Source organism: Giraffa tippelskirchi, chromosome 13 (genome assembly GCF_054371585.1).
Source record: "Giraffa tippelskirchi isolate mGirTip1 chromosome 13, T2T-mGirTip1v1.2.pri, whole genome shotgun sequence".
In the NCBI taxonomy this organism is placed as follows: Eukaryota; Metazoa; Chordata; class Mammalia; order Artiodactyla; family Giraffidae; genus Giraffa; species Giraffa tippelskirchi.
The window spans coordinates 86,454,209-86,477,035 of record NC_137287.1 but is presented as its reverse complement, the minus strand read 5'-3'; the positions used below and the strand labels follow the sequence as shown (position 1 = coordinate 86,477,035).

The 22,827-nt window shown below is 41.5% G+C and overlaps 1 protein-coding gene across 1 annotated transcript; it reads right to left on the bottom strand.

The window, feature by feature from the left end:
• Positions 1-5,199: 5,199 nt before the first annotated feature.
• On the bottom strand, positions 5,200-22,645 carry TUBAL3 (tubulin alpha like 3). Its single transcript, XM_081560550.1, has 5 exons — positions 21,434-22,645; positions 20,228-20,435; positions 9,417-9,660; positions 8,544-8,696; positions 5,200-6,432 (listed from the first exon to the last, which is right to left on the bottom strand). Exons 3-5 carry the CDS (start codon positions 9,508-9,510, stop codon positions 5,489-5,491), a joined length of 1,191 nt encoding a protein of 396 aa, XP_081416676.1. The 5' UTR covers positions 9,511-9,660; positions 20,228-20,435; positions 21,434-22,645; the 3' UTR covers positions 5,200-5,488.
• Positions 22,646-22,827: the final 182 nt, after the last annotated feature.

The following is a 22,827-nucleotide window of genomic DNA, read 5'->3' as shown; positions in this document are numbered from 1 at the left end:
ACCCACCACCACCATCAGACACAAAGTCAAGAGACAAACAGATAACAAATTTGGAAAAATGTTTGCCACACAGGCAAAACATAAGTATCTTACTGATCAAATATATAAAGAGCTAATAACTTTCCAGGTGGCACTACTGGTAAAGAACCTGCCTGCCATTGCAGGAGACATTCGATCCCTGGGTTTGGAAGATCCCCTGGAGGAGGGCATGGCAACCCACTCCAGTGTTCTTGCCTGGAGAATCCTATGGAGAGAGGGGCCTGGCGGGCTACAGTCCACAGGGTTGCAAAGAGTCGGACGCAACTCGAGCGACTTAACACACACAAACACACACACACAGTAACAACTGAAAAGAACAATCTCCCTCAAAAAAATAAGCAGGAACACATATCACACACACACACACAAATATAAGTGATCCTTAAATGTACAAACAGATGCTAAACTTCACTGCTAAAAAAAAGCAAAACTGCACTCTTACAGAATTTGTCACACATCAGACTGGCAAAATCTGTTTGACAATAGGCTCACACTGTGACTGACTAGGTGCAAAGCCTCCTTCCTTCACTGATGGTTGGTGGGAATGTGAGTTCTGAGAGGCAATTTGGAAAATCCATATCAAAATCATAAATTCACTTTACCTTTAACTCAACAACCCTGATTCTGGTGGACATTATTGGAAAAAGCAAAACTGTGCAGTTTTTTAAATGTTAAGCTAACTTGGAAATGAAAAACACCCCACCTCTTAACAGAACCAATGCTCAAAAGCTGAAATGCAACTGTTTTTTCCATCCTTGGTGGGGGGGGGTAGGAACCCTCGTGACACAGCAGAAAGAATCCTGCTGAGACTCAGAATACCTACGTGAATCTGGGTTCCTCCTCTTCTGTGTCTCTGAGCAAGTCCTTTAACTTCCCTCAGCACTGGTGTGCCAGGAACCCTCTTTAGGAACGTGACCTCACGGAGTTCTCACAAGTATATTTAACATTTATTTTTGTTCTAACAGTGTGTGCGGCATTCTGCTCTAGCCACAGTTGCAAAGGACAGGAAATGGGGGGGATTAGCTTGGTTAAAGAAAACTCAAGCAGGTGTGACATTTCCCTGAACAACCAAAAACACCAGGAGAACTTCCAAGTTGGGGCTGGTACCTGCAAGCACACTCAATTTCACAGCTACCTCCTCTTAGGGCCTTTGGCTAGGTGAGCAGAGCCTTGAAGACAGCAGCCTCTAGTGGGCTTAGATAAGTGGCTTTAAAAAGTTTTGTTTCGCTTTTTTTTTTTTGTATTGGAGTATAGTTGCTTTACAATGTTGTGCCAGTTTCTGCTGCACAGCATGTGTGTACATATATCCCCTCTTCCTTGGATTTCCTTCCCTTTTAGGTCATCACAGTTCACTGAGTAGAGTTTTCTGTGCTATAACATTGGTTCTCATATTTTGCTTTATTTTAAATCATGGTACCTGTATCACAAAAGCTCCAACCAAGAGGGTGATAAAAAAAAAGAAGACACAGATCATTGCAAATGCCAGAATCATGCACCTTGCAGCCAAAAAAAAACCCCGAAACATAAAACAGAAGCAACATTGTAACAGATCCAATAAAGGCTTCAAAAATGGTTCACATCAAAAAAAAAATCTTTAAAAAAAACACGTGGGGGAGGAGACTGCCACATCCAGAGACCACTACCACTGCCTTCTACCACCCCTGAGTTCACCTCGTAAAACCAACATTCCCTTAATTTCATTTTGTGAAATCATTGATGAGGGCAGGGGGTGGGGGAGAACTGTGGTGGTTTGAGTTCCCTTGAAAAAACTGTTTTAAGCTCTCTTTTTAAAATAAAAAAGGGTTAGGGGTAAGGTTCAGGGGGCTTCCCTGGTGGCTCAGACAGTAAAAGAATCTGCCTGCAATGCAGGAGACCCAAGTTTGATTCCTGGGTCAGGAAGATCCCCTGGAGAAGGGCATGGTAACCCACTCCAGTATTCTTGCCTGGAGAATCCCATGAACAGAGGAGCCTGGGGGGCTACAGTTCATGGGGTCGCAAAGAGTCAGACATGACTGAGCAACTTTTACTTAAAACAAGGCTCAAATGCCAAGTGAACTTTCTCCAAAGAGACCAGTGCCTGGAAGAAAGGATCTCTAAATGTTCTACCCAACAAGAAACCCCGAAAACAAATACTAAAAACCAAAAATGGTTCCTGCTTCCTGATAGCAGAATAATTTTGGAAGCTGTAGCAAAATAATCAGCAAAAGCCAAGTGATACCCAGAATTCAATCAGATACTTTATATAATTCCAAGAAATGGGAGGTACATGTGCTCCAAGGTATGTAGTATTAAACTAAAAGACATTGATAGATATTAAGAGCCAAAGAAAAACAAAATCTAATCAAATGGTGTAGCTAGCTACCTCTGTAAGAATTATAGATAGAATCAGACTTGAAAAACTAAACACGTGACTCAAATCTAAGTGTGCTATGGGACACTTCGTTCTTTTTAAAATTTATTTTTATTGAGGTGTAATCGACATACACCATTGCACTAGTCCCAGGTGTACGACACAAAGATCCCACATCATCCTTTAATTAATGAAGTTCCTGTTACAGACAGTTGCTAGGGTTCAGCACGTCCATTAGAGCCACAGAGATCCTGTCACAGCCTGGCCAAGCATCACTTAGAAGCTGTAGCAAGCTGAGAAGGCAAAAGTTGAAAAAGGTATCGGGAAGATAACCCAAGCCTATGGGATGATACAGTGTGTTTCTCTTTTGTTTTCTTGGCCATGCCTCGAGGCACGTGGGATCTTAGATCCCTGACCAGGGATGGAAACTGCACCCCCTGCAGTGGAAGCACAGACTCTTAACTGGATGGCCATGGAAGTCCCAGACATGGTGTTTTCTTAAGGAGTGAGCATCTTTACATACTCAGGAAATAGACCCCCAACTTCACTATCATATAAACCATGAGGGCAAGAATTTTTTTTTTTTTTTTTTGGTTTACTGTTTATCCTCAGTGGTCAGAATAATTGGGAGCACGTGGTCAGAATAATTGGGAGCACGTGACAAGTGTTCAGAAAAATAACTGGTAAATGAGTGAATTGAATACAGATCATTAAAGTTCTTATGACACAGGAATCCATGCATATTTAGCATTTAAAGTGCAATGTGTATAATATTTGAGAGTATTTGGCTTAATAGAATTATAGTCAGCCTTATAATTCCAATTCTAAATATGTATTTTGAGTAAAGGATTTACACATGTGATCTTAAATAAAAATCTTATTAATTTATAGACAGTTTGGAGAATGTAAGAATGCCAATCACCACATTTATAGTTTAGTTTATTTGATTTTAAAAGAACTAGAGCTCTTGGGAAGGTTTGTCCGATAATTAAAATTCTTAAAATAAATTAAGATGAATATAATGTAAAGTATTTAAGCATTTATCTAAGATTGCAAAGGGGACCAAAAATTCATACATATTTAAAATGATTATTTAAATTTTGCTAAACTTAGAAATAAGATTTACAAGCTGAACTTAAAAATTTAAGAAATTATTAGGATTTTAATCTTAATTTTAGTAGATTACTAATTTAAAAAAATAAAAAGAAACTTCTAAAAGGTCTTCTCTGAGTTTTCTAAATGTCTTTTCACACATGCATACACATACATACAGCGATACAAATGCCCTTCAGTTCAGTTCAGTCGCTCAGTGGTGTCGGACTCTTTGCGACCCCATGGACTGCTGTACGCCTGGCTTCCCTATAAACCGAGCAATTATTTAAGCATTTCACTGGCGCCCTCTAGTGTCTAAACAGAGGAATAGCACAGGTAAACAAAACATTTTCACTTGGTAAAAGCCTCAGTTCAGTTCAGTCAGTCGTGTCTGACTCTTTGCGACCCCATGGACTGCAGCACACCAGGCCTCCCTGTCCATCACCAACTCCCGGAGCTTGCTCGAACTCATGTCCATCGAGTCGGTGATGCCATCCAATCATCTTATCCTCTGTCGTCCCCTTCTCCTACTGCCTTCAATCTTTTCCAGCATCAGGGTCTTTTCAAATGAGTCAGTTCTTCACATCAGGTGGACAAAGTATTGGAGCTTCAGCTTCAGCATCAGTCCTTCCAATGAATATTCAGGACTGATTTCCTTCAGGATTGACTAGTTTGATCTCCTTGAAGTCCAAGGGACTCTCAAGAGTCTTCTCCAACACCACAGTTCAAAAGCATCAATTTTTGGTGCTCAGCTTTCTTTATAGTCCAACTCTCACATCCATACATGACTACTGGAAAAACCATAGCCTTGACTAGACAGACCTTTGTTGGCAAAGTAATGTCTCTGCTTTTTAATATGCTGTCTAGGTTGGTCATAGCTTTTCTTCCATGGAGTAAGCGTCTTTTAATTTCATGGCTGCAGTCGCCATCTGCTATGATTTTGGAGCCCAAGAAAATAAAGTCTCTCACTGTTTCCACTGTTTTCCCATCTATTTGCCTTGAAGTGATGCGACCAGATGCCATGATCTTAGTTTTCTGAATGTTGAGTTTTAAGCCACCTTTTTCACTCTCCTCTCTCACTTTCATCAAGAGGCTCTTTAGTTCTTCTTCACTTTCTACCATAAGGGTCGTGTCCTCTGCATATCTGAGGTTATTGATATTTCTCCCGGCAATCTTGATTCCAGCCTGTGCTTCATTCAGGCCAGCATTTTGCATGATGTACTCTACATATAAGTTAAATAAGCAGGGTGACAATATACAGCCTTGACGTACTCCTTTCCCAATTTGGAACCAGCCTAATGAAAGTTCAAATTACTATATAAGATATTTACATGAAAAAATATGTTTTATCAATGAGTGTTTTCAATACAGTGAGAAACTTCACAATGTACCTTCATCTCCTTGTATTCTGGGTGAAAGTAAGAGAATTCCAAAGAGGCTACACGCAGTAGGTGACACTGGAACTGGGTTTGAAGTTGGAATTATGCCCCACAATCATAGAAGGAAAGAAAAGAGAAAGCAGCGAGAAGAAAAGAGTGAGAGAGGAGAGAGAGAAGCAGAGAGAGAGAAAAACGTGCTGGGAAGCGGCAAGCTGTCTAGCTTGATTGGAGTGCGTGAGAACACGGTGAAAAGTGTGTGTTCATAAACATCATTTCCACCAAACTGCAGTCGTTGTCCTCTGTGGCAACAACAGTGTGAGCTGAAAACAGACAAAGTGGTACATTGTTGGTATTTTATTTGTTTAAGTATTTATTTTCCACGATGTGTGGGATCTTCCCAGATCAGGGATCAAACCCACGTCCCCTGCATCGGCAGGCGGATTCTTAACCACTGGGCCACCAGGGAAGTCCGAGCTTACTGTTAATGCTGACCCCCACTTGATTGAGCATGGAACTTGGGGTCTTGCTTGACTTAATTTCCTATTTCTTCTCATCGAGGGAACTCTAGCCTTGAAACATAAAGCGTGACACTTCAACTCGGCCTTCATTGTCACCGGTCAGATCTGCATCAGAGACTTCTCCCCATTTCCTCGTAATCCTTCTCCAGGACCGCCAAGTCCTCCCTGGCCTCTGTGAACTCGCCTTCCTCCATGCCCTCCCTGATGTACCAGTGCAGAAATGCCCTCTTAGCGAACATGAGATCAAATTTGTGGCCCAGATGGGCCCAGGCCTCTGCGACCGCCGTGCTGTTGCTCAGCATACAGACCGCCCGCTGGACCTTGGCCAGGTCCCCTCCCGGCACCTCCTGGGGGGGTCGATCATTGATGCCCACCTTGAATCCAGTTGGACACCAGTCTACAAACTGAACAGAGTTCCTCGACTTTGTGGCCGCAATTGCCGCATTCACCTCCTTGGGGACCACATCCCCTCTGTAGAGCAGGCAGCAGGCCACGTACTTCCCCAGGCGAGGGTCACACCTGACTAGCTGGTGAGAGGGCTCAAAGCATGCAGCTGTGATGTCCGACACAGAGGGCTCCTTGTGGTGGTGGGTGCTGTCGGCGGACAGGATGGGGGCGAAGCTGGTCACTGGGAAGTGTATCCGCGGATAAGGCACCAGGTTGGTCTGGAATTCAATCAGGTCCACGTTCAGGATGCCTTCAAACCGGAGGGAGGCAGTGATGGAAGATGCTGCCTGGCTGATCAGCCTGTTGATGCTGGCATAAGAGGGGCGTTCAAGGTTAAGTTTGCCATGACAGATGTTGTAGATGGCCTCGTTGTCCACCAGGAAGGTACAGTCCACGTGCTCTATGGTGGGGTGGGTGGTGAGGATGGAGTTGTAAGGTTCCACTACAGCGGTTGAGATCCTGGGGGCTGGGTAGACGGAGAACTCCAATTTAGTCTTCCCACTGTATTCTACGGAGAGCTGCTCCAACAAGAGAGACGTAAATCCCGAACCAGTGCCTCCTCCAAAGCTTCGGAAGATCAGAAACCCCTGAAGCCCACTGCAGTGTTCTGCCTGGGGAAAGTATTCATAAATAAGAAATGAAAATTCAGCCAAATAAATCCAGAAGCAGTGGTAACTGTGGGACACAGCCAGTACCCAAAAACAGAAAGTTCTGGTTTACCGTCGTTATCACCATCACCAACATGTTTACTTTGAAACATACTTGAACGGTTACTTCTGGAGTGGGGGAAATGCTTTAGAGTTTTGCTATAAGCTGGGCATAAACATTCAACTGTCATTTGCTGCCCTCTGTAAATGTAGGTGTATGTGAGCTAAAGTAAATATATGTGAGTATATGAATGTATATGTGAGCTAAAGTGTTTATCAATAATGAAGAAAATTATAAGCAAAATATTGAAGCAATATAGTTCCCCACCACCACCCCTCAGTAGATGAAATATCTGTCACTTTTGCTGGTGTAAAAAAGCATCATATTCCCTAATGATGATGCCAAACACCAAAATATTTACTAGACAGAGGATTCTCCAGACAGGTTTTTAAAGAAGAATTCACTGTCAGTAAATAGAGGAACTGATCTCCAGGGAGGATGTGCCTCCTGTTAAGTTTACAACTCATGGTCACTATTGGAAAATGACAAGTTAGAGGGAAGTCTCTGATAACCAGACAAGTCATGAGTCAGCAGAAACAAGGGTAGACGGTGGCTAGTCGTTAAAAAGAAGGAAATCCTGCCATTTGCGACAACACGGATGGACCTCGTGGGCGATTAAGCAAAGTAAAATTAGTCAGACAGCTGCTGCTGCTGCTGCTAAGTTGCTTCAGTCATGTCCAACTCTGTGCAACCCCATAGACGGCAGCCCACCAGGCTCCGCCATCCCTGGGATCCTCCAGGCAAGAACACTGGAGTGGGTTGCCATTTCCTTCTCCAATGCATGAAAGTGAAAAGTGAAAGTGAAGTCACTCAGTCGTGTCCGACTCTTAGCGACCCCATGGGCTGCAGCCTACCAGGCTTCTCTGTCCATGAGATTTTCCAGGCAAGAGTACTGGAGTGGGTTGCCATTGAGAAAGACAAATATTGAATCATCTCACCGACATGTAATCGAAAAAGGCCAAACTCATAGAAACAGAGAGTAGAATAGTAGTTGCCAGAAGGTGGGGGATGGAGGAGAAAGGGGAGATGCTGGTGGTCACAGGATATAAACTTCCAGTTATAAGATTAATAACTTCTGGGGATTTAATGTACATCATAGTGACTGTAGTTAACAGCATTGTATAGTATATTTGAATTTAAAGATTTTTTTTAATGTGAACCATTTTAAAGTCTTTATTGAATTTGTTATAATATTACTTCCATTTTATGTTTTGGGTTTTTTTGGCTGAGAGGCATGTGAGATCTTAGCTCCCTAAGGAGGGATCCAAACCCCAAACCCTGCATGGGAAGGCGAAGTCCAGTGGTTACACCAGACTGGGAGGGAAGTCCTAGAGAACAGATCTTAAATGCTGTCACCACACAAAAGAATGTAATTATGTGAGGGATGGATGTCTTAACTATCCTGATGGTGATCGTTTGATAATATATATGTATATTTGATAATATGTATTAAATCATCTTGCTGTACACCTTAAATTTACATGTGTTTCCCTGGTGGCTCAGATGGTAAAGAATCTGCCTGCAATGTGGGAGACCTGGGTTCAATCCCTGGGTCGGGAAGATCCCCTGGAGAAGGGAATGGCAACTCATTCCAGTATTCTTGCCTGGAGAATTACTTGGACAGAAAAGCCTGGTGGGCTACAGTCCATGGGGTTGCAAAGAGTCAGACACAACTAAGCAACTAACACACTCCACTCCATGTGTCAATTATATCTCAATAAAGCAGGGGGAAAAATGAAATAAAACATTTCTTCATGTATGGGAAAAGGAAAAAGGAACAAAGGAGTTGACCAGGCCAGTTGAGTAAGTGTGAGGCTTCTCCCCTTCCTAGTAAGGAAGGTTAGCAGTGCCAGCATCGGGACCAGCTCAGCTCCAAGCATGCACATGTGCGGGAGGCTTCAGGGTAGAAGCTGGGTGATGGGAGGGGAGGGAGAAAGTGCTGGTGCTGGCTGGGCGGGTCCCCAGGGACCCCAGGCACTCTGAATGGCGCTGGAAGGAGAAGGGAGCCACTTGCCAGCTTGCGGATCCTCTCCAGCACCAGGTCGAGGATCTCTGGCCCCACAGAGTAGCGACCTCGGGCATAGTTGTTTGCAGCATCTTCTTTTCCACTGACAAGCTGCTCAGAGTGGAAGAGTGAGCGGTAGCTGCCTGCGCGCACCTCGTCTGCAGAGAGGAAAGGAGGTCAGTGCAATCCACTCCATCCCACCACTAACTCTTGCCCAGCCCTGGACCTTGACCCCCTTTCTCTCCACCAATATCATAGAAAGAAATGAATTTAAACTGCCCAATTGGCTTTTTTAGTCTAGGAAAAGGTGTAATTATTCCCACATAAATGGAAAGCACGTTTTTCCATCATCCCACCCTTTATTAGTTTATCAGGGCTGCTCGAACAAATTACAACAAACTTAGTGGCTTAAAACAGGGGAGGTTGGACTTCCCTAGTGGTGCAGTGGATAAGAATCCTCCTGCCAATGCAGGAGATACAGGTTCCATCCCTGGTCCAGGAGGATTCTACATGTCACAGAGCGACTGAGCCCGTGTACCACAGCTAGAGAGTAGCCCCTGCTCACGGCAATGAGAGAAAGCCTGAGCACAGTAACAAAGACCCAGCACAGGCAAAAAAATAAATTAATTAATTTACAAACAAAACCAAGGGAGGTTTATGGTCTCATAGTTCAGGAAGCCGGAAATTCAACATCCAGGCATAGGTGGGGTTGGCTCCTTATGGAGGTTCTGATGGAGAAACTGCCCCCTGCCTCTCTCCCAGCTCCTGGTGACTGTGGACAGTTCTTGGAGTTCCCAGGCCCACAGCTAGTCATGCCAGTCTCTGTACTTGTTTGTTTGGGTTATGGACCCGGTTAAGCACACTGGAACATATATTACCTATGACAGTAGGCTCCAGATCCATGAAGAGTGCTCTGGGCACATAATTCCCAGCTCTGGTCTCACAAAAGAAGGAATCAAAAGATGCACCCATGGGCTCTGTTTTAGCAGGTGCCAGCGGATCCTGACCACCATCGAGAACAACACCATCTGGCTGGATTCCATGTTCCAGGCAATAGAGCTCCCAGCAAGCACCCCCAATCTGGATGCCAGCTTGGCCAATGTGGACAGACAGGCATTCCCTCTGAAATGAGCCATAGTAAGAAGTTACAACTGTGTGCGTCTTCCTAACGTGACAACATGAACTACATCACTCAGCATGTCTGCTCATGACTCAGAGAAATCAGGCTACACTATGCCAGCAAGAGAACTTGATGATAAGGCTAATGAAAGCTGTGTCATGGAAACCAAAAACCAGGGTACAGGTAAGCTTCAGAAATGATTGAAATGGACTTCCCTGCCAGTCCAGAGGTTAAGACTCCACATTTCCATTGCAGGGGGCATGGGTTCCATCCCTGGTTAGGGAACTAATATCCTACATGCTATGTGATGCAGCCAAAAAAAAGAAAAGGAACAAGTGAGTCAAGGACTCTAGCTCAAGAAACATAAATTAAGCATCTATTGTGTGATGAGCTAAGAATGAGTTAAGACATACTATATATGAATAAAATCAAGCTTACTCACCCAGAAAAAAATTAGTTATTGGAAAGGAATAAAACCAAAATTGATGTACAGCCTGATACATATTAAAGCCCACTGCAGTAAATTAAAGATGTTATCATTTCATATCTTGAGATTTTACTTTTCTTATGTGCTCTAAATAAGGAAGGATATTCTAAGCTTAAAAGTAGAGCAAATTTCACCAAGGAAACAGTCTAGAGATTTAACAACCTCAAAATGCATAAACTCCATACCATAATAGGCAAAAATGTTGATGTATATAAAAAAGGATTTATGTATAACCCTTCATATATAAGAGCTATGTATAAGGCAATTTTATATACATCATTTTAAAAATACTTGAGATATCTATTAGAAAAATGGGCAAATGACATAAGCGAATCAATTACAAAAGAAAGAATCTAAAATGGAAAGATTTAAGCAGAGTGGCATTCACGGTATCATTATTTGCAAGGGTAAAAACCAAGAACCTATATATTTAACCATTCACTTTTTGGTGGCATTTAAAAGAAAATAATACAATGGCATGTTATGCAAACTTTTATATTTACCCCCCCAAAAAAACTATATGACATGGGAAATGCTTATGTTAAAATATTGAATGAAAAGCATATGTTATGTAATTTATATAAAGTATGATGTCAGATACATTTAAAAATGAGCTTACTCAGCCATAAAAAAAGAATGAAATTATGTCATGTGCAACAACATGGATGGACCTGGAGATGATCATATGAAGTGAAGTAAGTCAGACAGAGAAAGACAAATATCATATGATATCACTTATAGTGAAATCTAAAACATGATAAAAATGAACTTATTTACAAAATGGAAACAGATCACAGACATACAAAACAAACTTATGGTTACCAAAGGGAAAGTGGAGAGGGATAAATTAGCAGTTTGGGATTAACATACACACACTACTATATATAAAATAGATAAACAACAAGGTCCTATTGTATGGCACAAGGAACTATATTCAGTGTGCTGTGCTTAGTTGCTCAGTCATGTCCAACTCTTTGCAACCCCGTGGACTATAGCCCACCAGGCTCCTCTGTCCATTGGGATTCTCCTGGCAAGAATACTGGAGTGGGTTGCCATGCCCTCCTCCAAGGTATCTTCCCAACCCAGCGATTGAACCCAGGTCTCCTGCATTGCAGGCAGATTCTTTACCATCTGAGCTTGTAATAAACTATAATAGAAAAGAATATGAAAGAGTATATATATATATACTTCAGTAAAAATAAATAAATGAAGTAAAATAAAAATAAGCATAGAAAAAAGTCTTTAAAATACATCAAAACACTAACTCTAGTTATATCTGGGGAGAATTTTTTTTCCTCTTTAAACGTACCTATTTTCTTCATTTCCATTGGCCTCCCTCTCTTCTCCCACTTTTAAATCACCATTCACTTCTTTTTTTTAAGGCAAACAACTTTTTTTTTGTAATTTAAGTATCTACTCATCTAAGAGCCAGGAGAAAAAATTAAATCGTAAAAATCTAAAAGAACAGCAATTGCTGGCTTTAGTATCATTGTGTTCTGATTGCCAATTGTCATGGAGCAAGTCTGTGCAGAAGGGTAAGAAGTCTATCTACTGCAATATCAGGACCCTTCAGGCTGTCTGTCTGATCCACTGATAGGCAACCTTGCCCTCATCTGTCCGTCCATGGCTGCACTTTCCCAAGGTCTGAGTTGTTGTTCAATCCAACTCTTTGTGACTCCATAGGCTGCAGCACGCCAGGCTTCCCTGTCCTTCACTATCTCCCAGAATTTGCTCAGATTCATGTCCATTGAGTCAGTGATGCTATCCAACCATCTCATCCTCTGCCATCCTCTTCTCCTCCTGCCTTCAATCTGCCAGCATCAGGGTCTTTTCTAATGAGTCGGCTCATCACATGAGGTGGCCAAAGTATTGGAGCATCAGCATCAGTCCATCCAATGAATATTCAGGACTGATTTCCTTTAGGATTGACTGGTTTGATCTCTTTGCAGTTCAGGGGACTCTCAAGAGTCTTCTCCAGCACCACAGTTCAAAAGCATCAATTCTTTGGTGCTCAGCCTTCCTTATGGTACAACTCTCACATCCGTACATGACTACTGGAAAAACCATAGTTTTGACTCTGCAAACCTTTGCCAGCAAAGTGATGTCTTTGCTTTTTAATATGCTGTCTGGGTTTGTCATAGCTTTCCTTCCAAGGAGCAAGTATCTTTTAATTTCATGGCTGCTGTCACCATCTGAAGTGACTGAGATTGGACCACAAAAAGACACCAGCTGGAGGTTGGGGGTAGTTTCTCTGGCTGGTCACACCCCCATCATCTGACCTGGACTCTGCTCCTGCTCAGCTGCTCAAACCCTGTACTTTGTCTCTCCGAGTCATGTGGCCTAACAGTGCTTTATGAGGAATTCAAGTGCACAAATCGAGTAGAACTTCCCGCTTGTTGCTTTTCTGTGCCACCATGTCTCTCATGACAAAGGCAGTGAACCTCACTTAATATCAACCAATTTTTCCAACCTCTTTCTGGCACAGGAAAGCCTAAACAGCACATTCCATCAACAGCCTTCTCACACCCCGTCTGCAAACACAGCTTCCTCCTCTCCCCTCAGGAAGGACTCAAGATGATCTCAGCACATCAGCTACTGTAATCAGATCAAAACTTACCTACATCTCGAGATTCAGGTACAAACCTGAAAGCGGTGGGGGTGGGGTGGAGGTTTGTTGTTTCTACATCATTAAAACCACTTACATGTGGACTTCTCTCACAACATCCTCCCCTGGCTGTTTTCTACCCAGTCCACCCGTCCACAGGGCACTTGCTCTTAATTATTCATAGTAAAAATAAACACCAACATGGAAAAAAAATCGCTGTTCTTCATGGGGACTATTCCCCTGTGTGATGCAGACATAGGAGTGAGACTGAGCCTTTTGGGCTTAGCAAGAATACTTGGCCCAAGAAGGACAAATCTTGCCCATACTGGTTGCAGAAGCAGCTGAGTTTATCTCATAACTATGTCCCTAGGGACAGAAGGCTATCTCCACCTTAATCTTCTCTTAGCCTCTTCCTCCTTTCCAAACCATTTGTTAATATAATCACACTATTAAAAAAAAAAAAAAGATGCCCGCAGAGTATCAGTAGTGATGTCCCAGCACTAATAAATGCGGCCTTAAAGCTTATTGGAATTACTAGGACAGCACAATTTTCTAATTACTTTTATTTTGAGATAAATATGAATTGTAGATTCATGGATCACTCACTCATTTTTCCACAATGGAAATATCTTGCAGGATCACACCCAGAATATCAAAATTGATACAGTCAAAACACAGTGGGTTTCCATTGCTGCAAGCAGTCCTCATGTGGCATAATTTTTCAGAGCAAAACAATGTAAAACAAACATCCGTAAATTTGGAGAGAGCATCCAACAGGGAGAGATGATAAAAGACGAAAAAAAGCAGTTTGAATGCTTACTTCCATTGAAGAATTAAAAAATTCTAAGCTACTAAAATTTACTGTGACTGGAACATAAGAGATTACACTGTTGGTGGGAACGTAAATTGGTCCAGCCACTGTGTAAAAAACTAAAAATAGAACTACCACTTAACCCAGCAATTCGACTCCTTGTATTCCAAAAAAACAAAAACACTGATTCGAAAAGACACATGTACCTTAGTGTTCATAGCACTACTATTAACAATAGCCAAAAAATGAAAGCAAACTAAATGTCCATTGACAGATGACTGGACAAAGAAGTAGTGGTATGGTACAGTGGAATATTACTCAGCTATTAAAAAGAACAAATTTTTGCAATTTGCAGTAAACTGGATGGACCTGAATTGTATTATAAGTCAGACAAAGACAAAGATTGCATGTTATCACTTATATATGGAATCTAAAAAAAATAAGCAAATGAATATAATAACAGAAACAGACTCACAAAGAGAACAAACTAGTGATTACCAGTGGGGAGAGGGATGGAGGGAGGGTCAAGACAGGGGTGGGGATTAAGAAGTACAAAGTATTATGTACAAAGAATAAGCTGTGAGGATATAGTACACAACACAGGGAATATAGCCAATACTTCATAGTAATTATACATGGAGTATGACCTTTGAAAATTATGAATCACTATACTATATACCTGCAATTTATAAATATTGTACAGCAACTATATGTCAACTAAAAAAAGAGAGAATGAAAGGAAAGTGGATCTTAAAAGGTGGTCTCCAAACAGAATTATTGTAAGTAAGTGTATTAATCATTGTCCACAAAGAACCATACTCAAGAGAGAATAAGACAGAGGTCCCTGTACTTCACCCGGCCATGCATTCATGAGCTTAGCAAAAGCAACTTGAGTCTGAAGTCCCCAGAAACTCTGAAAGCGTAACTAAAAGCGAAGCTACTGATTCCTACAGGAAGATCAGCACATTCGATCTAAAGCAAATATAAAAACTAAAGAAAGAAGATCTTGCTTCAGCGCTTCCATTGAAGGCAAATCAATGAAGTTTTTCTCAAAAGTAGCAGAATTATAGATGAACAGGTGAAATTCAGAGTAGATTTAAATCTGATCCAAACATGGATATTGAAAGACACAAATGTCTCTTTAAATATTTTGTCTCTTGTATGAAGAATCTATGAAGAATTGTTTGATGGGGAAAAGAAAGACACAGGATGAGTAAAATTTGCTACAACTATTGACAGCAGCACTTACCATGCTGATCTGAAGGTGCCCCACTGCCCGTGGTAATGACAGGAGGCGCCCGCCCAGGTAAGCTTTATCACAGGGCAGGAAATGACCCCACCTGAGGGCTGTACACTTAAAGCAGCACAGCCTCTTTTCAGTTTTTCACTTTTCTGGGGTCAAAGGAGGTGTGACAGGCCTGCCTGAGTCCCCTGGGATAAAATCTGTGCACAACTACTGATGAATTTGTTAAAGTTTATCCAAATCTGCTTGCAACATATACCTAGGTTGAAAATAACAAATGTCTTTAAAAAAAAATAAATCCTCCTCTCATATTAAGAATGTATGAAAACCAACGAATGTTTCACTTGGTAAGTAGTTTTACGAAAACACTGTTTGATTTTTTTTTTCCTCTTTATTCCTTACCTTTACTTTCTATTTCATTACATTTTGTGTATATCTGTTACTGCCTCTTTGAATCCTGTTTTTGAATTTTTAATTGGAGGGTAATTGCTTTACAATGTTGTGTTGGTTTTAGAATGACTGATTTACACATTAATTTGTATTAGTATACTAGTTGTTGAATATATGTAAGATCAACCTACACAGTGATAGGTGTAACTGCATACAGCTGAAGATTCTGGAAATAATCTAGAAGGAAATCCCCTTAAACAGTATTTGTAAATCTATGGTTATAAATCCATGATTAAAGGAATTTGGGTGACATTTAGGTCCAATTAAGGTAACAGGAACATCTTCTCTGGAAGGGAAATCTCGAGTCTGATTTTTACAAGAAAAATAACGAGAAAAAGAGAATTCAGGGAATGTTTGTCATGTATTCAGCGCTGTTCTAGGCAGAGTAAGACATTCCATTCAGGAACGGGATTTAGCAACAGAAAGTTGATCTCTTGTAGGATCAAAATGGTTCACCAGACTTTTCACATCTTTGAGTAGCCAACCTTCATGTTAATCCACTATCCTCTGCTCTGTTTCTGCGGTACCTAGTAAAATTTGTCTTCTATTCATCGCTTCCCTAGTGTGTAGCCAGGGCATCTTATAGTAGGAATTCAATAAATACTTGTGAGTATTTGTGAACAAAATAGTAGGTTACCAAGTGTCTGAAAATAGGAAAGGGATGCTCTGCCTAAAATGACAGTATTCTGATCACTGATAAGAAACCCCTCCCCACTGAGAATCCCAGTCGACATCCTGGATTACCTGTCACTGTGGGAACTGATGATCACAAATCCCAAAGGACTGTTTCCTGTTACACCATCAAAGAGTTAAGGATAGATTCTAACTTCAGAAGATTTCAACTAAGTACTAGGTTGAAAGGTGAAATTGTTGTTTCTGTGAGTAAAAAGATCAAATGTCAGCAATTTCTTAGGTACCATTCACATCCCTGCATATTCTGAAGCCCTGTCTGGGTGGAGACCAGCTCCCTAGATGACATTTCTGTACTGCTTTACTCAAACTGCTCCAAAGTGGTATAGAGATGATTCTTAGCTATCAGCTTCTTACTCTCTAACTTCTCACTCTTTCTAAAACTAAAAACTATTTCAATATTTTGTACTAACCTATATGGGAATAGAATCTGAAAAGGAATATATAAAATATATACAGTGCTGCTGCTGCTGCTGCTAAGTCGTTTCAGTTGTGTCCGACTCTGTGCGACCCCATAGACGGCAGCCCACCAGGCTCCGCCGTCCCTAGGATTCTCCAAGCAAGAGTACTGGAGTGGGGTGCCATTGCCTTCTCCGAATATATACAGTATATATCCCTTTACCCTGAATCACTCCTGTCCATTAACATGCTATTGAAAATCAACTAAAGTTTAACTTAAAAAAAAAAAACTTTTTTCCCCTGTGTCATGATTGTAGTGCAAGTTCAGTAACTCAGTCATGTCTGACTCTTTAAAACCCATCAACTGCAGCATGCCAGGCTTCCCTGTCCATCACCAACTCCTGGAGTCTGCTCAAACTCATGTCCATTGAGTCAGTGATGCCATCCAACCATCTCATCCTCTGACATCCCTTTCTCCTCCCGCCTTCAGTCTTTCCCAGCATCAGGGTCTTTTCCAATGAGTCAGTTCTTCGCATCAGGTGGCCAAAGTATTGGAGCTTCAACTTCAGCATCAGTTCTTCCAGTGAATATTCAGGACTGATTTCCTTTACAATCGACTGGTTTGATCTCCTTGCAGTCCAAGGGACTCCCAAGAGTCTTCTCCAACACCACAGTTCAAAAATATCAATTCTTCGGCGCTCAGCTTTCTTTATAGTCCAGCTCTCACATCCATACATGACTACGGGAAAAACCATAGCTTTTACTATATGGATCTTTGTTGGCAAAATAATGTTTCTGCTTTTTAATATACTGTCTAGGTTGGTCATAGCTGTTCTTCCAAGGAGCAAGTAAAAGTGAAAGTGAAAGTCTCTCCGATGTATCTGACTCTGCGACCCCATGGACTATACACCCTATGGAATTCTCCAGGCCAGAACACTGGAGTGAGTAACCTTCCCCTTCTTCAGGGGATCTTCCCAGCCAAGGGATTGAACCCAGGTCTCCCCCATTGAAGATGGATTCTTTACCAGCTAAGCCACAAAGAAAGCCCAAGAATACTGGAGTGGGTAGCCTATCCTTTCTCCAGCAGATTTTCCCGACCCAGGAATCGAGCCGGGTTCTCTTGCATTGCAGGCAGATTCTTTACAAACTGAGCTATCCAGGAATCCCCCTCCAAGGAGCACTCATCTTTTAATTTCATGGCTGCAGTCACCATCTGCAGTGATTTTGGAGCCCAAGAAAATAAAGTCTGCCACTGTTTCCATTGTTTCCCCATCTATTTGCCATGAAGTGATGAAAGTGGATGCCATGATCTTAGTTTTCTGAATGTTGAGTTTTAAGCCAACATTTTACTTTCCTCTTTCACTTTCATCAAGAGGCTCTTTAGTTCTTCACTTTCTGCCATAAGAGTGGTGTCTACATATCTGCATATCTGAGGTTATTGATATTTCTTCCAGCAATCTTGATTCCAGCTTGTGCTTCATACAGCCTGGCATTTAGCATGATGTATGCTGCATATAAGTTAAATAAGCAGGGCGACAGTATGCAGCCTTGACGTACTCCTTTCTCGATTTGCAAATAGTCTTGTTCTATGTCCAGTTCTAACTGTTGATTCTTGATCTGCATACAGATTTCTCAGGAGGCAGGTCAGGTGGTCTGGTATTCCCATCTCTTGAAGAATTTTCCACAGACTGTTGTGACCCACACAATCAAAGACTTTGGCATAGTCAGTAAAGCAGAAGTAGATGTTTTTCTGGAACTCCTTTGTTTTTCCGATCATCCAATGGATGTTGGAAATTTGATCTCTGGTTCCTCTACCTTTTCTGAATCCAGCTTGAACATCTGGGAGTTCATGGTTCACATACTGTTGAAGCCTGGCTTAGAGAATTTTGAGCATTACTTTGCTAGCGTGTGAGATGAGTGCAATTGTGCAGTAATTTGAGCATTCTTTGGCATTGCCTTTCTTTGGGATTGGAATGAAAACTGACCTTTTCTAGTCCTGTGGCCACTGCCGAGTTTTCCCGATTTGCTGGCATATTGAGTGCATCACTTTCACAGCATCATAATTTAGGATTTGAGGCATGAGAATATAAATGACAGAAGATGGAGAAAAGAAACAGGAGAAAAGCAAACAGACTTTGACATGTACAGAGCAGCCTCCATAAGAAAACAAAGATGCAAAAAGGCAGCAAAACCTTAATGCTTGTGCATGAGGTAGGACAATGAGAGGGAATTGTGGAAAAGTAGCTAAAATACACAGGGCCACCAAAGGAAGATAGGAATTATTTAAACAAGGTCTGTTTGCACACAGTTCTCTGTTTCTTGGCTCTCCCCATCTCTGGTGACAAATATGCATCTTTCCCCCTGATGCCGGGAGGGCCCCTCTGACAAGGGAGGTTTATCTCCTGCTTTTAGGAAGAAAGGGGTGGTCAGAAGGCACCTCTGGCACCTGTTGTTCTTCAGCTCAAAATAATCCTGCTGCCAAAGCAGCATATTTGCGGCAGCACATTCTGTCACCCTTCAATGTGTATATAGTTTTATTTCTTGGGATAGATTCCCTTTCTGGTGTGAAAGGAGAGGTTATTTTAAAGGCTTTGAACACCTACAAAGCAGTATTTTAAACCAAAGAATGTACTATTTAACAATTGTTGAATTGTCTTTTTTATTTGAGAAGGTCCTTTAGATGATATGGTGCTTTCTTATAATTAGAGGATGAAGCGCTTTCACCTCTTTTGCTAAGGAGATGCTGTCTCCTCTGCACCGGGAGGCAGGAGGTCTCAGAATCAAATTTACTGTTTCCTAGAGACAGCCTGAGAACTCATCTCCAGCACCTTTGGGAACCGGGGATTTATCGCACACGAATAATTCATTCTAGGTCATGATTTTCAACCTCTCTTCTCCCCAAAGATTAAGAAAGATCTAAAAGTTGAACGGTTCCATGAAGACCTACAAGACCTTCTAGAACTAACACCAAAAAAAGATGTCCTTTTCATTATAGGGGACTGGAATGCAAAAGTAGGAAGTCAAGAAATACCTGGAGTAATTGGCAAATTTCACCTTGGAGTACAGAATGAAGCAGGGCAAAGGCTAACTGAGTTTTGCCAAGTGAATGCACTAGTCATAGCAAACACCCTCTTCCAACAACACAAGAGAAGACTCTACACATGGACATCACCAGATGGTCAATACCAAAATCAGATTAATTATATTCTTTGCAGCCAAAGATGGAAAAGCTCTATACAGTCAGCAAGAACAAGACCGGGAGCTGACTGTGGCTCAGATCATGAACTCCTTATTGCCAAATTTTGTCTTAAATTGAAGAAAGTAGGGAAAACCACTAGATCATTCAGGTCTGACCTAAATCAAATCCCTTACGACTATACAGTGGAAGTGACAAATAGATTCAAGGGATTAGATCTGATAGAGTGCCTGAAGAACTATGGACAGGGCTTCGTGACATTGTACAGGAGGCAGTGATCAAGACCATCTGCAAGAAAAAGAAATGCAAAAAAGCAAAATGGTTGTCTGAGGAGGTCTTACAAACAGCTATGAAAAGAAGAGAAGTGAAAGGCAAAGGAGAAAAGGAAAGATATACCCATTTGAATGCAGAGTTCCAAGGAATAGCAGGGAAAGATAAGAAAGCCTTCCTCAGTGATCAATGCAAAGAAAGAGAGGGAAACAATAGAATGGGAAAGACTAGAGATCTATTCAAGAAAATTAGAGATACAGAGGAAACATTTCATGCAAAGATGGGCACAATAAACGACAGAAATGGTATGGACCTAACAGAATCAGAAGATATTAAGAAGAGGTGGCAAAAATACACAGAAGAACTATACAAAAAAGATCTTCATGATCCAGATAATCACAATGGTGCAATCACTCACCTAGAGCCAGACATCCTGGAATGCAAAGTCAAGCAGGCCTTAGTGCTTCCATTGAAGGCAAATCAATGAAGTTTTTCTCAAAAGCAGCAGAATTATAGATGAACAGGTGAAATTCAGAGTAGATTTAAATCTGATCCAAACATGGATATTGAAAGACACAAATGTCTCTTTAAATATTTTGTCTCTTGTATGAAGAATCTATGAAGAACTGTTTGGTGGGGAAAAGAAAGACACAGGATGAGTAAAATTTGCTACAACTATTGACAGCAGCACTTACCATGCTGATCTGAAGGTGCCCCACTGCCCGTGGTAATGACAGGAGGCGCCCGCCCAGGTAAGCTTTATCACAGGGCAGGAAATGACCCCACCTGAGGGCTGTACACTTAAAGCAGCACAGCCTCTTTTCAGTTTTTCACTTTTCTGGGGTCAAAGGAGGTGTGACAGGCCTGCCTGAGTCCCCTGGGATAAAATCTTGCCGGGAGCCAGCTCACGAGATCCCGACTCATGACAGAGTCATGAGGAGGACTGACGAGCAGAGCAACTCAGGCCTCAGGGATTCTCAAGAGGCTGTCTCAGCGCTCACCTTAAAAATGAAATCTCTCTTTCCGATGCTTGCTATAATAAACCTCTTCTTATTTTCTATGACTTAGGTAAAAGGCCTTTCCTGATTCCCTTCTAAAGAAGATCATTCTGAAAACTCATATCAACAAGGCCCCTGAACGGTAGCACCCTAAATAAAATTATCTGGGATATAGAGTATGCTGATCTAAATTCCTTTTGCTAACATATTGGTTTGTTTAATAAATGTACCTGTGCCTTTGGAGCTAATGTGCATAACTGCTTCCTAGTAAAAAACAGCATTGAGAGCCTCCGCACAGAAAGCCCCTATGGGCACAAAACCCTTCGCAGGAAAAAAGGCTTGTTAGGAAATACAAAAAATATTGCTTTGTGAAACTGTTACTTAATCTATATTTACTCACTATGTTTTTACTCTTAACGTATTTAGCCTATATAATGAAAGCATAATAGTTAGAGATTTATATAAATAGAAGTTTAGCTTTAATACAAATAATAAGACAATTGTTGATTTAACTGATGATTCTTACTTAAAGCTGAACTTCAGCTTGCTGTTCTTTGACTTTATGGAACTACATTCCTTTCTGTTAAGCTCAAGGCATAGAGTAAATTACCAAAAACAGGTTTTACCTTAAAACTTCCTGTTGAGGAATTCTTTTCTGATGTGCCCTATACAAAAGTGTTCTGATTGATCAACCTTTATCAATAGAGAGTCACAAGGTGTTAGCAGGCCACCAGGCCAGAAGATGATGTAAACAAAATGAGGCTTTTTTGTAACTAAAGACATGCAAACGGCTTCGATGAGGGTCGAAGCTGCTGGCCCACTGAGCTAACTTGACAGGCCCATTAAGATATACCCATTAAGCTGAATTGGTATGTCCCCTAAGCTGAATTGGTATGACTCTATACTTTACATTTGTTTCTATGTACCACAAAAGATATAAAAGCTGTCTTAAAAATAGTAAAGTTGGAAGACACTTAGAAACGCTGAGACTCGCTGTGTCTTCTCATTCGTATCGCCGACGCTGTCCATCCTGAGGGAACCCCTGGACCCGCTTGAGCTGGACTCCGGCAAAATCTGTGCACAACCGCTGATGAATTTGCTAAAGTTTATCCAAATCTGCTTTGATTATGCCAAAGCCTTCGACTGTGTGGATCACAACAATCTGTGGAAAATTCTTCAAGAGATGGGAATATCAGACCACCTGACCTGCCTCCTGAGAAACCTGTATGCAGGTCAAGAAGCAACATTTAGAACTGGACATGGAACAACAGACTGATTCCAAATCCGGAAAGGAGTACGTCAAGGCTGCATACTATCACCCTGCTTATTTAACTTATATGCAGAGTACATCATGCGAAATGCCAGGCTGTATGAAGCACAAGCTGGAATCAAGATTGCTGGAAGAAATATCAATAACCTCAGATATGCAGATGACACCACTCTTATGGCAGAAAGTGAAGAACTAAAGAGCCTCTTGATGAAAGTGAAAGAGGAGAGTGAAAAAGCTGGCTTAAAACTCAATATTCAAAAAACTAAGATCATGGCATCCACTTCCATCACTTCATGGCAGATAGATGAGCAAACACTGGAAACAGTGGCAGACTTTATTTTCTTGGGCTCCAAAATCACTGCAGATGGTGACTGCAGCCATGAAATTAAAAGACACTTGCTCCTTGGAAGAAAAGCTATGACCAACTTAGACAGCATATTAAAAAGCAGAGACATTGCCAACAAAGGTCTGTCTAGTCAAGGCTATGGTTTTTCCAGTAGTCATGTATGGATGTGAGAGTTGGACTATAAAGAGAGCTGAGCACTGAAGAATTGATGCTTTTGAACTCTTGAGAGTCTTTTGGACTGCAAGGAATACCAACCAGTCAATTGTAAAGGAAATCAGTCCTGAATATTCTTTGGAAGGACTGATGCTGAAGCTGAAACTCCAACGCTTTGGCTACCTGATGCAAAGAACTGACTCATTGGAAAAGACCCTGATGCTGGGAAAGATTGAAGGTGAGAGAAGGGG

Excerpts from the sequence above, each read along its gene's own strand:
- TUBAL3 (XM_081560550.1), bottom strand. The coding sequence starts at position 9,510 with ATGGGTGCATCTTTTGATTCCTTCTTTTGTGAGACCAGAGCTGGGAAT. Across the intron at positions 8,697-9,416 it reads TCTGGAGCCTACTGTCATAG|ACGAGGTGCGCGCAGGCAGC; the intron begins GTAATATATGTT and ends TCCTCTCTGCAG. Across the intron at positions 6,433-8,543 it reads GAGGATCCGCAAGCTGGCAA|AACACTGCAGTGGGCTTCAG; the intron begins GTGGCTCCCTTC and ends TTCCCCAGGCAG.